This window comes from Coccidioides posadasii, chromosome 3 (genome assembly GCF_018416015.2).
Source record: "Coccidioides posadasii str. Silveira chromosome 3, complete sequence".
NCBI classification, from domain to species: domain Eukaryota; kingdom Fungi; phylum Ascomycota; class Eurotiomycetes; order Onygenales; family Onygenaceae; genus Coccidioides; species Coccidioides posadasii.
In genome coordinates, this window is record NC_089409.1 from 5,158,654 (window position 1) to 5,175,406 (window position 16,753).

Here is a 16,753-nt window from a genome sequence, read left to right on the forward strand (position 1 = left end):
TGATTAACCAATTAGCAGCATTCATCATACAATGATGACTGACTTGTGCTAGTATATAATCTGTGCAGGCGTTCACAACGACAAATAACACTGACACTGTCTCGATATTCAACCGGGCTCTGGCACCAGATCATAATGGCAATCAAACGGTATTATTTTTCTAAAATCGACTTCAAAGTTGCTTCTGTGTGGTCCCAAACCTTCCCAAGCATTTCGCTCGTCATGTACTCCCTGGTCAGTCTATCAGGCTGGACTGTATCATTATTCCAGTTGACTAGAATTACTTGACTGGCACCAGACCCGTCCACTCTGTTCTGCTCAGAGATAGTGGTATATAAAGCCCTGTCTCCAGCTTCATCGACGCTTAACGCAAAAGGCCATGTCAGCGGAGCTAGAACATATTTCACAACCAGACCAACGAAACTACGACCACCGTTCGCCCATCCTTTCGTCCGAACAACGCCCGGGTAGGTATGTACGAACGAAACCCGAGGATGTAATGTAGCTAAATGGTGCAGTGCAAGAGAGTTCATCGTCGCCGTTCCAACTCCAGCCTTCATCATGCTGTAATTTTCTGGGCTTTCAAGCCCCAAGTCTGTCTCCACAAGACGAGTGGAACCGGTTGCGTAAAGAACGCTGACAACTCTTCCTGCTGGAGATGCTTCAAGAAGCCGGGCAAGACGTTTGGCCAGAAGGATCCGCGTGTAATAACGGGTAGCCATAGCGGCATCCAACCCTTCAACGGTGTCTGTCGAGTATATGTCAGAGCATGAGCCTAGAGAATGTTTAGAGCGACGTGAAGAAAACTCTCAAAAACAACCTTGTCGACCATCCCAGGGGAAATAACCCGCTGATAGAAATAGCAAGTCCAATCTGGTTTCTTTGCTAGCGATCTCTGCGCAAACGTCTTCCGCATCCTTCACAAGAGAGATGTCCGTGTGAATGAAGATAAACTCGCCATCTGGGTTGGACTCGCGCAGGTCTCGCAAAAGAGACTCTCCCACGACGAGATTTCGCCCTACAATATACACCCGCGGCTTTGCAGCAAGGCGGGCAAACTTGCGCAAAGCATTCTCCCCGATTCCGCTCGTTGCTCCGACGAAGACATAAACTCCTCCCGGTGAGCATTTGACGAGCTGGGCATTCGCAGCTCGCACTTCGGATAAAGAAACCATCGTGGATGATCCTATTTGGTTTTCATTCCTCGTGTGACTGAACTATCAAGGTTTCGATATATATAATGCGACGTCAGATGTGAGAGGGGATTGTTTAGGACCAGCTAGTGGGCGCTGACGTAACACAGAGCGGCCAGGAAGAGCGGATGAGCCACCGAGATGATGTTCTCTGGAAAAGTCACAAACACGATGAATCTAATTTCCGCAGAGCCTATATACCGCCAAGTTTATATACGAGAAACACGCTAGAAGGCAAAAGCAAAGGATAGAGTACAAAAAGGAGATGGCGTCAGCATGTGGTAAATAGAAAGACGCACAAACGAGAGTATCAAGGACCTGTCACACGGAGCAACTTAGTCCAGGGTTGTTTAGAGGAGCAGCAGAAGGAAACAGCTCGTGGTGGTGTAGAAACATATGAAAGTGGAAAATGCAGCTGGCATGTCGTTTCGTATACGTACAGCTGATGAAGAGAGAAAGGAAACGCTCACGTAGACTTGGAACGCCTTCTGTTACCCGAGACGCCTCGTAAGTAAAGAGGACAAATGGAAAAGAAACAAAATTCAAGAGAATGCTTGTTTTTGAAGAGGAAAAGAAAACGAAACTCCTACCAATCTTGGTAGAAGAGTAAGGGCTCGCTTCCAGGGAAATATATCAACACAGACATGGTTGTCCCATGTCAACAAGAGTCACTGGCCGGTGAAAAAACGACCGTGGTCACAAACTTTTAAAGGCCTTTAGTTTTTAGCCGCACGATCTTCACTTTCGCCTCGCTGTCGGTCAAGCTTCCGTCTGTCAATGACTTGTTGAAGAGTCTCTAGCCGTTTCTGCGTCACACGAATAGCATCTACAATCTCACGTTCTGACATTCTTTCGTCTCGTAGGCGAGCTTCTGCGTCCTTGTGAACTCGTTTGCGCCGCTGTTTTGAATTGCCATTTTCTATACCGGCTGCCGGTATAGCCAAACCGTCCATCCCAACACGGTCCTCTAACCAATCCCACAAATCGCTTTCTTCTTTAGCCCACAATTCGTCGTAGGCAAGTAGTCTCTCAGGCACGGAGAGATGGTGGGGAGCAATGCCGTGTGACCTTATGGAAGAAGTCGGTGGGGTACGTAACCACATCATGAGTAGAAGGCTGCACACGAGTACAGCAGCCACATTGGAGCTCCAAAACGGTTTGAATATATCAACGATTGGAGAAAGCGGACCTCGGAATGGTTCAAACAGGCCCCAACTGGTAGCTCCGGCCCTATCGGCTTTGGAGGCTCCGCCATTGCTCGCATCCAATTCAGAAGTAGTTGTTTTCGTGCGTTTGATTTTACTCTTCGTAGTACCTTTAGGAGTTAACTTGCGAGCCTTAGGAGCGATTCCGGCCTTGAGAGCTTTTATTAAATTAGTCCCGTAGCCGAGCTGACCGTCATTAGCGCCTTTTTCAATAGGACCTATCACGAATTTAGTACCACCTTGATATCAATAGTTTACCAAACATACCTTTGATCCAACTTCTCCCCGTCCATTCCACAACACAAGACATGAGAAAACGAGTTGAATTTCCTGGCGCCCAGGTAAAGAGGTACTTCGTCTTAACGGAAAACACGTTACCGTTCGGGACATCTGGAGTTTGGGTTGTAAGGGTTACTAGCACGGCTTTCTCCAAATCAAAGAAGTCCAACTGCTCGACACTGATACATTTCGTCTGTTTTGGGCCTATGGACGAATTCAGGGGTTTGATGTAGGTGTACGATCTGGTTTTGGTCTCTTCTGTCAGACCTTTCTTGTCGCCTTCGAACTGCAGATCCAGCACTTTCTCGTATTCAACGAGGAACTTCGAAATGAATGAAGTAGAAGCTGCTCCGAATACTAGAGAATAAACTTGACCCAAGGGGGCTGGAATTGTTTCGTCTTTGACGACTTTATCGTAACGTCCGGAAGGGTCCGTGAATTCAGTGGGCGCATGAGTCTTCGGACCGGGAAATTGCGCGGACACATCCGTCGAAGTCCCAGACTTAGTTCCAGTTTTGGATTCATCACCAGCCGCTACGGAGACTGCCTGGGATGAAATACCCGTAGATACCAGCATTGTCGACGGTTTTCGAGCCACGCGTTTTCTCGGCTCCGAAATGTCACTAGTAGCCAAGCTGTCAACATTTTCCATGATGCCAGCCACTCCACCCTCTTCATCTTCATCATAAACCTCTTCGCCGTCGGAGATAGAAGCGTTATCATCGTCACTAAGTTCAGCCTTTTCTGTCTTATCACCGGTTCCTTGTTCAATCTGTGCTCCATTGACAGAACTTTTGAGCGTGGGATGGTTGATTCTCCAGATGTTTACCATGAGATCATACGTTGAGTCCCTGCTGAGCAGGCTGCGAAAAATGTGACGCGCGTGAAGGGTTTGAATAGCAATAGCGTTAGGAAACACCATAGCCGTCGACTCCTTTTCAATGGCCACTATCTCGTCGAATCCAATCACCAATGTAGTAACCCAGCCGAGAATATTGCTAGAGAAACAAATATGACCCTCTGATATGTAGATCCGGCCAGCCAAGATGATTTCTCGTTGAAGCGCGCAGCTGTAGTCTTCAATCAAATAGTCATCTTCCGGGACACTCCTGAACAGTTGATGAAAGTCTCGATTTCTCTTCTTGCTAGCCACAGCAAAGCCTGTTAAGCGAGGAGTGCTTAAGTGGGCTCCTGGCATACCTAACGCGGCCCCAATTGCCCCAATGGTCGTGGAGGTAGCCGCTGAAGATCCACGTTTCCTACGAATACCACGACGGCTTCGCAAACTCCCACTCCGCATAACGCGTTCAGAAATGTCGCCATCAACGATACTCGCCGTGGGTGGCGTGCGCTCACCACCACTTCCTCCTTTACCGAGACCAGAAAATGGCGCACTGGCACGACTATCCAGTTGGTTATCTTCAGCGATGGAAGCCGGGAAGCTTGCGCTATGAGGAGTTTTCTCATACGCCATCGATACGGCTCGAGCAGCCCTCAGATCCTCTATCCTCGCTGCTAGCTCATCCCGCTCCGACACTGTACTCCCCCGTGAACGGTGACCCTGATCGGTCTTTGTGAAAACTACACCATCAGGTGTGGTTACCTGATTGCCCGCTGATGGGTCTATCCCAAGGTGGCTGAAATCCAAATTACCCATGCCAAGGGTATCTATCGCCTGTTCTTTCTTCTCTTCAACCTCGGTATCACGGACTGACGACGACCGTGACCTATTCTCGGGCTGGTCTGGCGTGGGTTGCTTTTCAGCCTCCCCGGGATCCGACGCGTTACGGGCTCGTCCCTGATTCAAGCCAATGGAAAGAGTTGAGGCTGCATTTTGCGCGGCGGAGAACATCGAGGAAAAGAAACCACCCCCGGCAGAATTGCCCTGGCCATTCCGCGAGCCTGGGGTTGTACTCTTTTCGTCTATAGAAGGTGTTGAAGGTATTGTCATTGAGCTGGATAGTTTACTTGGAGGATGGGCCGCGGATGCTGATCGCACACGCCGGTGAGATATCATATTACCAGAGGGGCTGAGAACAGCATTGGGTGGGAGTGAGGAAGGGTTTGTCATGGACTCGGGAGAATGGACAAGCTCGGCATTGTTTTCCTGCAATCGGGGGTTTGTTGGAGTTGGAGGAGTGACGGTTGTCTTGACCGGTAGAGGCTTATGGCCAAGGGGGGGCGTGCTGGGCGTCGTGTCGAGGGGAGGTAAATGTCGGTTGTTTTTAGAGACAGTATCCTCAGGAAGCTTAGGAGGAGCTGGCAGCGGCGGGATATCTTCTGGGCTCTTCTTGTTTTTCTTTGAAGAAAAGCTTGTCGTCCTAACCGCAGAGCCCAAAAACCCCTTTCCGGCCTTGCTTCCCGACGATTTTGAAGACCCCCGGTCCGGGCTGGTATTCGAGCTTCTATTCGGAGAACGAGGGTTGAAGGCACTTCTCAGCTTCCGCCCTGTCGACGAACCCACATTTTCTTTTGTGGGTGAATGCGCCGGGACTCCAACGGCGGTCGAACGCAGTATGGCTAAGTTCAAATTGTCAGAGGCCGTTTCAGAATTCGCAGCCGAACTTCCGCCTTGCGTATCGTGGTGTCCTTCACGAATTGATGGGTCGGATACTGTAATAAGCGGCGATGTTCGAGGCCCATCGGCATGTAGTTTATGTGGAGCGGTAGGAGGACCTCTAAGAGCAGTACCAGTATGTCAGTCCCTATCCACCACAATAAGCATGTCCGACAGCGAAGTACAAAGTAGTCCATGGTAAATGCTATCTAGTTTGTTATAGGTGCATCAAAGGAGAAGACTGAGCTTGTAACGTACGCTCCAAACTCCGGGTCATCCATGAGAAGGCTGGGGTCGGTAATCGGCCTGTGACGTTCCCCATTTACCTCTAGAGCCGGCAGAGAGACTCGAGATTCCCCCGAAATCTCGCTATTCAAGTCAATCAAACTTTCATTATTGGCCCCCTTTGTCTTCCTCCGCTGTCGCCTCTTCGCTCCAGGGATGAACTTCGCGAGCCCAGTTGGTGCCACGCTGCTGCCATGGCTCGTCGAGGGGCGGATGTCGAGAGAGGGGGTCCTCGAGCTTTGATCGGACGCGTATGGGTGGTCTATTTCGTTCAGGGTGGTCCGGCTTCGCTTGGGCCTGGTGAAGATCTTGAGACCATTTGGGGAGGATGCGGAAGGGGATTCACTCGCATTGCTCTCCATCTGTTACCGGAACAAATGGGAGGCCTCCGACAAGCGGTGTCTCCCCACTGGTCTCTATGTACAATTTCATAAAAGTGAGGATCTTAGTCGAGTCCAGCGTCGTGCAGTGTTTTCATCGTCGCTGAAAGGTGTATTCAGATGAGCATGGCTGAGCAAACGGTCGTGGCTGAGAAGCTCCGGATTTAGTCGACACTCTCGCGCTGGAGCCGTGAACCTTAACTCGCCCAGTTAGTTACGGACGAAACGCCTGGCTGACGGATTCCAAGGTTCAGTCCAACTTGAAAGAATCGTCCAGATCAGACAATTGGATATCCTTCTAGGAATTCGAAAAAAAACCACAACTCGGTTTCCCTCTCTGCCTCCTGTCGCCTCGTTAAGGGTGATTGAGATGGCGAGAACTGGGAGCTGATCCGAGGAGTGTGTGACCGGGAAAGCATAAGCTATTTTTGGGAGCCAACTAACGGTCGCCGGTTGCGGGAACAAGGCTTGATGCGTTTTCGGAAGCCAACCGATTGTGTATGGTTCGATGGCTTCTGGATTATTGGTTTATCTTCGTTTTTACAACTTTTGTTACATCTATCCTGCTTATAAATTATGCCAGACTCTACGGGGTACTCGCGGAGAGCTTCTGCGGAGGGACGGCGACCGCGGCCTCGGCTCGTTTTTCGCTCGCCTATCTGCCTACGAGGTAACCGGTATCTCGTTGCCAGAGACCATAGACGACCTTAGGAGAATAAAAGAAAGCTTCCTTCTAGGTGACAAATACAGATATCTGGTCTTCCCACAAGTGTCAAGCATCCAACAAGATCCGTGATAGGCTTGAATACCATTTGAAGAGCAGACGCATGATAGAAATACCGAGATGATCTACGGAGTAGTAACACAGACGAACCCAGAAGAGCTAAGCATCCGGCACACATTGCACAGATTAATGCTGCGAAAATTTCGGACGAACACTGAAAGATCTCCCACGATGCCCGCAAAAACACCCAGAAAGGGGATAAATAGATAGCCGCTGAGATTGAAGGGCAGTGACTTTTGCAAACCAAACGCGAACCGGGCCTAAACTGGGTTGTCGTGATATTCCTCTTCAATGTGAACCACTCGCTCGCTCAAAAGCTTTCTCCGCCGTTCCATGTCGGCAGCCCAGAGCGCTGAGCCCGCCGCTGTAGTGACAAGGAAGAACATTGAGAAGAATGGAATCAACTGCAGTATAAGAGCAGTAGTGCCAAACCTGGACCCCCTGGATTTAGCCAAAAATTTCCAGCTCAAGCACATCGAAGCAACTCTTAAGGAATCTTGGCTTACATTGTATACCTTATCTTCCTCCTCGCGATAAATTCCTTCCGCTCAGACTTGGTAAAATCTCTAAGTTGGAAATATCTCCAATGATGAAACGGCCCGCCCCTATAGCCCGTGAGGACGAGAAACAGCGGCGCTCCAATCACCGGGACCAAGGTTAACGGCAAGAGTACGATGAACTCCACAATCTGCCGGAACGAAAACGGTGCATACACTGCGCCCACGCTAAGCTTACCCAGCATGTTCACTGGATCGGGAGCTTCGGGGTGCAAGAGTCTTGCTGTGCCCACAAGGTCCTTGTTCCCCGTTTTAATGAGGACCGCATCGAAGATATCGACCTGGGTCTCGTCGACGAAGAATGCTTCGAATAAAAGGGCCACAATGGCAGCACCTTCACCGAGGACGAGGAAGGCCCCGTTAATCCAGGCACCAGCCCATCCATGAAAGATCGCCAGAAATGCAACCTGCGGGAGGTATATGAAGAAGAAGAGAAGGGCGTAAATAAAGGCGGAGAGCAGAGCTATTGGTAGCATGCGAGCATGGAATAGCGGCCAGAGAAAGCGATGACGAAGAAAGTAGACGATGCCCTGGAAGCTATATCATCAACACCACCCGACCAAGTTCATTCACAGGGGAGTCTTGTCTCCTTACCTTGAGAGGGTATAGCCAGGTCGCACCATGCAATCCCAGCAGTCTGGGAGCCCTTACAGAAGGAGGTATATTACTTGAAGGCACACGCTCCATGTCTAGCAGGCCCGGCGTCGTCTCCTCGTCCAGCGCTGGCCGTCTTGAAGCAGCGAATGTCGTCCGGCTGAGCCGCAATGATGTCAAGGAGGCTTATCGATAAGCACAGACGGAATAATTAACACGCTAGCCCAAATATAGCCTAGTGCCGGCCACCAACATTCCATCGCAATTTTCTTCCAATTCTTATTTCCCTTCTCTCTTCTCTCCTTTCCTCTCTTCTTTTTTTTTTTTTTTTTTTTTTTTTTTTTTTTTTTTTTTTTTTCCCTTCAAACATAAAACTGACCCCTTCTCATTCACTCTGGCTTCCTATTTGTTTCTAAGGACTGTCTTGGAGGGGAAATAGAAGGGAAGATTGAGTTGACAACGCTGACTTACCCCGAAACTCCTGAATTCTATTCCGTGGAGCACTTTGGAAATATTTCCAGCGATACATTCTTTCAAACCTCGCTGAAGGAGTGATACCAGCTGAGCGATAGATGATTGATTATATGATTCGATTCTCTGGACAACAATGGAACGGTAGCGGACTACGGAGTACTTGGACAAGTGATTCCCTCAACTTCTACGCATTCGTCCATCGGATTCGGTTCGGCTACTCAAGGGATGGAGTGAAAGCTTGGGTTCTTCGGATAATACAAACCGGTGCAGGCCTGTGTAACGCAAACGGCATCGCTCAAAGTGTTGACCTTTGTAGACAACGGGCAACTAGCCCACACACGGATGAGCCACGTTGTCTCAACCACAACATAATCAAAAATGTAAATGCAAAGCTCCCTAAAGGAGATGCCCGCTCTCAGGATGCGTAAGTTTCCGGCGGAAATGTAGTCCAAAAAGCTACTTAGGACACCGCAAAGACACCCTTCTGCTAGGTGATAGATAGCTCTCTGCATGCCGCCGGCGAGCCCGAAGCGAATAGTCACATGATCACAAAGCGGTGCCCAATGATGACTAATCGCGTGTCGGGCTGATCTCCGAGCTGGCGCGTCTGCTTGGGATCGCTCTGCGGATGTGGATGCGGATCAGACAGTTATGGGGTGTTTCTGGCAGTTTGATTTGATATGAACTTCTCGGAGAGCTAGGGTGGACAAGAACCACAAGTCATGGAATCATCTCCCCTAACTTTGGTAACGATAGGCCCCACTCAACCGCGCTGATGCGCCGTCGCATGTGAACGGCAACTGACGTCTTGCTCTCTCTGCAGGCGCACACCCATGCGCGCAACGCCCTTCTTGAAACACGCAAAGCAAACCCTGTAGCAGCGAGCGAGGAACATGATCTCGCAGCGGGGGAGTTTGCCATAGCTGCGCAAAACACAGCTGACAAAGATGTGAGATCCGTCTGTGGAGACGATGAACTACTTGTATTCTGACACTGCATCTTGGACACCAGGCGTTACGAACCCTTCTCCTACTGGAACAACATCATAAACGGCTCGCGAAAATTATCAGATTTCAACATGAGAATCCACCCAATGTCTCGTCACCAGAACCCGAATCTGGCCTTTCCCCCTCGACCGTAGCCCCGACGGCCACTCCAAACAGCCCCTCCAAGCCTGCGCCCTTTACAACGCACCCGTCATCCCAGCCCTTGCAGCAGCCACCGCGTCTGCAAGCGACAAATCGGCCCGGTCATCGCGAAACGACTTCCCTTGCAAGCAATCTAGCTTCAGCACGTGGTATACCTGCCTATCCCCGTCGCGGAAGCCCTGTTCCTCCCACCTTGTCCACCCAAAATGGAGGCGCGAAAATGGCAGAGTTCCCCCATAAGATAAGGAGCACTGCTAGCAATCATACCGACACTCACTCAACTAGGGCATCAGGTTGGAAACCGTCTTGGTCTCCGGCTATCAGCCCGACAGAAATCACACAGCAGCAGGTCGTACTGCCGGATAGTGGAAACGAGATTTCCGCGCCATTTAGGTCTCTTGCTGGTGATGAACCATTTCGACGATTCTACTCCACATTCGGTGGCCTTATTTCGAAACTCTCAGCGCCTCTCGCTTTTGCTAGTCTTCCTCTAGGACCCGATGCAGCTGGTCAACGATCCCCTACTGCTACAAAATCCCCGGCGGACACAAAAGTGGACAAGTTCTCTGCAGCAGCAGATCTTACACAGTATTCCCACAGGGAACCCGATGTCAAGAACCTTGTGTCCAGCGCAGCTCTCCGAGCCATTAAAGACAAAGATGGTTACTTCGGTAGTAATACCTCAGAATCATTTTACGTTGTTCCTACTTCTGGTGGGATGATATCATACGCAGGTATCCTTTCCCGTGCAGAGAAAGAAGCGCGGAGAAATAGCGTTGAAGAGGACGAAGACACCTTTGTTGACGCCCGCGAGAATCCCCCGTCCCCAGAAGCACGAGGGAGCATGAACCGAGACAAGACTAAGGGAACCAGGCGAAACGGTCGTTCCACTCCAAAGGCATCATCGTCTGGAACCACAGCTACCAGAGACACCAAGACTCTAGAAGAGCTTCAAATGGAGAACCAGGCTTTGAGACATCTGTCGGATACTCTAGCTAAACGCCTGCATATGTGGGAGGTGAACGCGCAGTCTTCCTCATTCGCTTTGCAGCAATCACTAAAAGCTATCCAAAATCAAGCTGTGGCGTCAAGGCAGGCTTCCCCGTCTGCCTCTGCATCAAGACCTCCGCCAGCAAGGCAGGAGGCGGTGGACATCGATAAAATCAAGGATCTGGAGAACTTGGTGAAGAATCATGAGAAGGAGCTCGAGAGGGTTGGGAAAGAAAATGAGAAACTGAAAACTGTGTTGGGTCGATATAGAGATCGGTGGGAAAAGTTGAAAGAAGGAGCGAGAAACCGACGAGAGGGCAATGGAAGTAGTCCTGCTGCTGCTTCCGGTGCGAATACAACGGGTGCTGGAAGTAGACCCACTGGTGGAGCCGACCCTGAGGCAGTGCGTTCTCCAGTGATTCCTTCAGCGGACACGGATGTCAACTCTGGAAAAGGCGAGGATATTCAACTGTTAGAGGAATAGAAAGCTGGATACAATACTTTGTATTCTACCCGCTATTCCATACAAATCTTAGCGATCCACGTTAGCCTACCTTCCTGATCATCTGTACATATGCTAGCATCCGCTCAAGGAATAGTAGTCAGCTAAGGAGCACTTGAAGAAGTTATCCAATGTACTGTACATCTGATAGTCTGCCTTGATTCACTCGCTCTTAAAATGCTAGACATGGCATCATTGGATGAGATAGGAGAGAAATGTGTACTAGACTTTGAAACCCAGGAGAGAACGTGTTGCAAGAAGTTAAGTATTAGAAACCCTAGTCCGAAAATCCTTTCGCGAACCAGGAAAGAAAAAGCCAACCTGTCCACCCGATAACGCCAAAAGCAAATTGATATGGTATAGACGGAGGCTACCACCTTAGGGGCGTCTGTGTATCATATTATTAATTAATGTCAAAAAGAGCGACCATATAATGGAGTAGGAAAATTGTAAATGTTGCTTAATCGCGACCGATCAGCAAGAATCGACAATAGCAACCCAAAAAAGGAGATAGATATAATGTGCACGGAGAATAGCCAGTAATCTCACGATGCAGGCAAGTATCAATGCGAGGCTCTTTGTAGGTCCGACCCGTGGCTTGGGTCTTGTGCATTTGCTTCACTCGAGGGAGGATTGAGGATTGAGACCACCATCATCATCATCATCATCATAGTCCTTAAATATAAGTCCCCATCGTCGACCGCTTTGGCGTAGACTGGCGCCAAAGCGTGCAAGGTTTTCCGTCCAAGAGTCCTTCCTTTCACGATTGCGGTGGGATGGGGTCCCCCCATTGGCTGGGGACACAGCATGCTCCTGATCGTTCGGTGTGAGTGATGGTCTAAAAGACAGGGGTGGTCCTAAACTGCGCGCGCGGCTGGATGCACCACCTCGGGGGCGTTGATCAATGTCACCAAAAAGGCTCGTGTCGGTTTCATAGTCCACATTTTGTTCTGCATGTTCTCCCGACCCGGGATTTCTTCCATCTAGAGTTGTTTTGAATGGTTTTCTTCGGCGACGTTTTTCGGGTGAACCCTCGCCGCGCCGCAAAGATTCCGCCACGACAGCACTCAATCCGCTTGAGAGCGGCGGGAGAAGTGGTCCTGGAGAGAATCGTAAAGAAAGGCGAGATCGTGACGAAGGAGTAGGAGGTCTCGAGATTGTATGTCGACGCGAATGGGCGCGGCTTGTGTGAGGTTTCGGAGTTTGCATTAATTGAGCCTGTCGAGGGGAGTCGATCACCCCTGGGGCGGTGGGAAATTGAAGAATGACACTAGAACGCGGCGGCGGTGTACCGGGATACACTTCTGATGCCGGAGGTCGATTTGGATCTTCTCGACGTTGAATCCATGGGTTTGTAATGTGTAATTCGGGACTAGCCTCTGATGGTTCCAATATAGACGTATCAGAAATGGAAGGCCGTAGAGAGTCAGGAGAACTAGATAGCGGTGCACGTGGAGTGCGAAGTGTTTCTTCATCTTCATCCCGGACGTCATGCTCACTTAGAAGAGACCCGCGGCGGGACTGCCTGTCCTGTTCTACAGGTCCGGCTTGGTCGGTTTCCCCACTGATTTCAGAAGCACCTCGGTGCTGCCAATCGACCGAGTCTCGATATCGTGTGCCATGTAATAGACCAATAGCTTCCTCCTCATCTTGATCTGACTCTCGATCCTCCTCACTTCGAGATCTGCCGCTCGTGATCAGATAGACACCAAGGAAAGTCAGTGCACAGCCTCCAATAAATTGCAGGCCCTGCTTTAAGGTAGCACTCTCAAAGTCACGATATAGGATGGCGCTACCAACGATCACCGATATCGTAAATAGAACGAATTGAGTAGGGATAACCTGAGTCGAATCAAACCGCTGTAGTGCTCGATTGATGTAACGAATTTGCATCATCGCGCTAAATATGAGGATTGCAACAAGTGCATAAGTGATGGGAAAGGTAATAACGTGCCATAGCGTATAGGAAAGCAACGATGAGACACCTTTGGTGGACAGGGCCGTATAACCACCTATACCCATTAGTGACAGAAGTGCGTTAATTCAAGGTAATAGACTCACCAAATAGCCCCACCAACCCTACATCAACTAAAATCGTCTTCCGTCCATGCTTTTTGCTCACCCACATCAGAAAAAGAATCATGCCAACGGTCAGGCCGAGATAGAGTTCGAATTCCCATCGTGTGATCATCCCCATAATGTCACCAGGACCTATCTTTCCTTCGGAAGTATTGGCACTCAATACAACGGTTACCGCTCCACCCACGGCAACAAGCACGCCCCAGAAGTCTCGCTGACGAAACTTCTCCTTCAGCATAATTGGAGCAATAACACAGTTCGATATAAGAGCGACGACACCAAGAGGAGAGACAATGGATGCAGGTGCAAAACCATAAGCCAGAAAGTTTCCGGCCTCTCCTATTGTCATGAGTATGATACCTGTCCACCAATAGGGTGATCTGAGGTAGGACTTTCGCTCTCTGCGGGACGTCTTTTCCAATGAAGTCACTGTCCGCTCCGAAAGAAACGACTGTTTCAAGCGGTCAGCTCCGTCGTCGCTAGCATCATCGACCTCTATAGAGTGGTCCCTGTGTGCTGGCCCGTCGGCGCCAGTACGAACACCAGGCGTCTGAAGCACTCCTTCCTGGCCACAACTCGCCCGAGATGTATTGTTCTGACCTTCCGCCTGCGTATCTATACCCAATTGTTGCCTGGTATCTTCATTGATTCCAGAAACGGTCCCGTAGGTGCCGCCCGATGGGCCCCCGACCGCAGAGCTCCTCTGTTTCCAGCCATCTTGAATCTGTTTCCGCTCCAATTCACGTGCAATTCGAATATGAGCATAACGCTGGATATTCAGCGCAAACGATATGAGCACGTTTCCAACAATCGCGGTAACGATTCCGATCGTGGACGACCATTCGCTTATCGGCCTTCCTCCCCCATCATCCCCTCCATTGCCAGGAGTATCATTGTGTAAGGACGAAGAGAGGGGGGAATTCGATACGACGCTGTCAACAAAAAAGGATAGAAAGAACGTGTGCAGCATCCTGCTGGTGTCACGATCGGACCGTCGTCGAGGCTATCAGAGGTTAAATACGCAAGGAACCGTAAAAAGTGTAGCCCACAGTAGACGCGTCAGGCGGCAAGCCCGCCTCTTCCCAATCTTGCTGGAACGATACGGAAGCAGTTGTTACACGCTTGACATCCGCCGAACCTCTCGTCCCGGGTTCGCGAGGGCCCCCGCTGCCGACAAAGAGTGGTAAGCTTGATGGGTCGCTGTCGATCCCGCGATTCGCCCAGGGTGACAGGGAGGACATAACTACCTCCGCGAATCAACCGTTACGTTGCCTTCATCAATAATGTATTGACCTGCAGACGCTTCTCCTGGATTTCAGCTAAGCCAAAAGCTCCAAGTGCATCGCGGAGAGTTTCGAAGCACCCGGGATTAAGGTTCTTCCCTCACGAACTAAGCCGAGTTAGTCAGCGGAGACAGAGGCGCAGCTGAGGTGGCTGGAGAAAGCTCGGTCGGATTATCTAAGCAGCGCGTGACGTCAAGGGCTTCTAACTCCCTGCGTTGGGTTGGTGTTGTCTACGGAGTACACGCCGTAACATTGTTGGAGATAGCCCTCGATAGAGAAGAATCGTGTCTAGAGAGTACAAATGGGTAGTATAAATAACCAATTTCCCTCCATCAGGCTGGTCCGCCACCATCCCCCAACACCCTAGCAACGCCAGAGGTCCCATTGAAAATGAAGCCATACATAAAAGACTCAACGGCAGAGTATCACGAAAAATAAGGCAAAGAAAGGTGCACCTTCGGATGCGCCTCCCTATCTCTTGATCCTCTTTCTATCTGGACCCAAATGCCCCTGCTTCTTCTCTTCCTCTTCGTCGTCACTGAGTTCAGCGAATATCGGCTTCGGCTGCGTATGTTTCCATGCACTTGTAAATATCGGGTCCTTCTCCGCTTTTTCCGCATACTTTAGCAATGCCTCTCTCGGATCTTCATCTCTCATGGAACTAAGAGGGATGTTCTCCTTGATATGCTTCTCGTCGGGTTGACTTTTAGCAAAAGGCGTCTGTGCAGGGAGATGCGGTCGACGCGGATCGCGGGAGCGGCCAGACGCGGTCAGGCCAATTGTAGGGTGCCTACTAGAGAAGCTAGTGGCAGATGCGATGCCACTGCCGCTGATAATACCTTCACCGGAGAAACCGAGAGACAGATCCGTAGTGAGATTGGGGTCATCGTCGATGTGGCGACGCTTCGGGGCCTTGGACATAATAGTAAGCGCGCCGTTGCGAGAAAGATTCGGATTGTATAGAAGATGTGTTCCTCCGTTTGCAGAGCCGGCGAGTATTTGGTTCAACTTCTCGTGCCAGAGCACGGTGATTATCGGCGAATCGGGGGTGATGGGTGTTTTAAGCTCGGGTTTCAGAGTTGCCGGATTCAGGATATACAGATCTCCCGCTTGTGAGCCCGTGATGATATTGGCACCCGTGGGAGAGAACTGTATATTCGACGTAGGGTAGATATTGGAATTAGAGATATGCGACACGGTCGTGATAGGTTGTTTAAATTTCCTAGTGTCCCACAGCTTGATGGTGTCATCTCCTCCCTTCGTCACAATCAACCTCCCGTCTGGGCTTATGTCCAAACCGCTCGTCCAGGTATCCCGAGTATGCGCGTCTCTAATCTCACCACTCGGTCTTGTGAACGGTCCATCTCCACCCCACATTACAAGACTCCCATCCAGTGCAGCAGCCACCAGCACATTGTTCCCTCCCTGCGCCGGGGACCCCCACGCGACAGCAGTTATTCTCGTCCTCCCCGCCGAGCCCGCCGCCTTCGACTTATGCACAATAACCTCTTTCTGACTTCTCCCAATGTTGGCATCCCATATTCGAACTGTACTATCCGTCGCCGCCGTAGCACATAGATTGGAGTCCGTCGGGCTCCACGTCCCACTCGTAACCTCCGAAATATGACCCTTCGTATTGCGCATGTCACGCAGATACATATCCCCCTTGACAAACTCTGTCAACGTATCCCCATCTCGGGACAAGATCTTCGGCTGCGGCGTCGCAGCAATAGCCAGCACATAGCCCGGAGACAAAGGGTTGAATTTCGCAACGTGAACGGGGTGTGTTTCCGAAGCAGCGGAATGTTTCTTCGCAGAGGGTTCGACGGATTTGAAAGCGCGCAGAGTGGTCGGGGTGAGGGATGCGAAATCGTGGAATTTGATTGTGCAGTCTGTCGAACCAGTTATCATTCGAGCGCCAGAGGGATCAACGGTAACGGTCGTGATTGCCCGCTCGTGCGTCTTAAACACGAGATCATGCGACACCGGGAACTCATCGTCGTCGTCTTCTGAGTCGTCGGAATCGGAATCAGAGCCGGACGCGGAGGCGGAGGCTGGCTGCTGAGCTGCCGGAGCCTTCGAATTAACCTCCTGTTGCGTCTGTACGTCGGGCTTTCCCGCGAGCTGCTGTGGTTTTGCTGCCGCTTCTGTTCGCTTCGTCCTGTTGATTTGCCCCCCAACGTCGGCTTCTCTGCTCTGCTTCCCAAAGGTACTCGGGAAGAACTTTTTGAACGCTTCCTCATCGAATCCGTCCATGATTTCACTAGACCTTTGGAACTCCGCGTGTGCTGGACGTCAGTGTATGGCAGCTCTTCAAGCTCCGTTGATGAGGCAAGGTGTGGCAAAGTTTGCGGTGTTTGCACCTTTATTTTCGCGGGCGACGTACGTACCTCAGGTTGCCGGTAAGGGGGAACGCTGATATATTGTCAACATAATACGGCGG

At 50.5% G+C, this 16,753-nt stretch overlaps 6 protein-coding genes across 6 annotated transcripts; 1 reads left to right on the forward strand and 5 right to left on the reverse strand.

Annotated features, from left to right (window-relative positions):
• Positions 1–14: 14 nt before the first annotated feature.
• On the reverse strand, positions 15–1,177 carry D8B26_006615 (uncharacterized protein). The gene is made up of 2 exons (XM_003069431.2): positions 821–1,177; positions 15–748 (listed from the first exon to the last, which is right to left on the reverse strand). Exons 1-2 carry the CDS (start codon positions 1,173–1,175, stop codon positions 153–155), a joined length of 951 nt encoding a protein of 316 aa, XP_003069477.2. The 5' UTR covers positions 1,176–1,177; the 3' UTR covers positions 15–152.
• Positions 1,178–1,354: 177 nt separating this feature from the next.
• Positions 1,355–5,926, reverse strand: D8B26_006616 (uncharacterized protein). The gene is made up of 3 exons (XM_003069430.2): positions 5,493–5,926; positions 2,666–5,355; positions 1,355–2,616 (listed from the first exon to the last, which is right to left on the reverse strand). The coding sequence occupies exons 1-3, from the start codon at positions 5,879–5,881 to the stop codon at positions 1,910–1,912; spliced, it is 3,786 nt and encodes a 1,261-aa protein (XP_003069476.1). The 5' UTR covers positions 5,882–5,926; the 3' UTR covers positions 1,355–1,909.
• Positions 5,927–6,617: 691 nt separating this feature from the next.
• On the reverse strand, positions 6,618–7,973 carry D8B26_006617 (uncharacterized protein). Its single transcript, XM_003069429.2, has 3 exons — positions 7,835–7,973; positions 7,190–7,770; positions 6,618–7,115 (listed from the first exon to the last, which is right to left on the reverse strand). Exons 1-3 carry the CDS (start codon positions 7,925–7,927, stop codon positions 6,944–6,946), a joined length of 846 nt encoding a protein of 281 aa, XP_003069475.2. The 5' UTR covers positions 7,928–7,973; the 3' UTR covers positions 6,618–6,943.
• A 953-nt stretch (positions 7,974–8,926) lies between these two features.
• On the forward strand, positions 8,927–11,039 carry D8B26_006618 (uncharacterized protein). Its single transcript, XM_003069428.2, has 3 exons — positions 8,927–9,054; positions 9,132–9,257; positions 9,320–11,039. Exons 1-3 carry the CDS (start codon positions 9,031–9,033, stop codon positions 10,928–10,930), a joined length of 1,761 nt encoding a protein of 586 aa, XP_003069474.2. The 5' UTR covers positions 8,927–9,030; the 3' UTR covers positions 10,931–11,039.
• Positions 11,040–11,566: 527 nt separating this feature from the next.
• D8B26_006619 (uncharacterized protein) lies at positions 11,567–14,344 on the reverse strand (the record flags this gene model as incomplete). Its single annotated transcript, XM_003069427.2, has 2 exons — positions 13,010–14,344; positions 11,567–12,960 (listed from the first exon to the last, which is right to left on the reverse strand). The coding sequence occupies exons 1-2, from the start codon at positions 13,995–13,997 to the stop codon at positions 11,567–11,569; spliced, it is 2,382 nt and encodes a 793-aa protein (XP_003069473.2). The 5' UTR covers positions 13,998–14,344.
• Positions 14,345–14,564: 220 nt separating this feature from the next.
• On the reverse strand, positions 14,565–16,598 carry D8B26_006620 (uncharacterized protein). Its single transcript, XM_003069426.2, has one exon. The coding sequence runs from the start codon at positions 16,564–16,566 to the stop codon at positions 14,782–14,784; it is 1,785 nt and encodes a 594-aa protein (XP_003069472.2). The 5' UTR covers positions 16,567–16,598; the 3' UTR covers positions 14,565–14,781.
• Between the last annotated feature and the right edge of the window lie 155 nt (positions 16,599–16,753).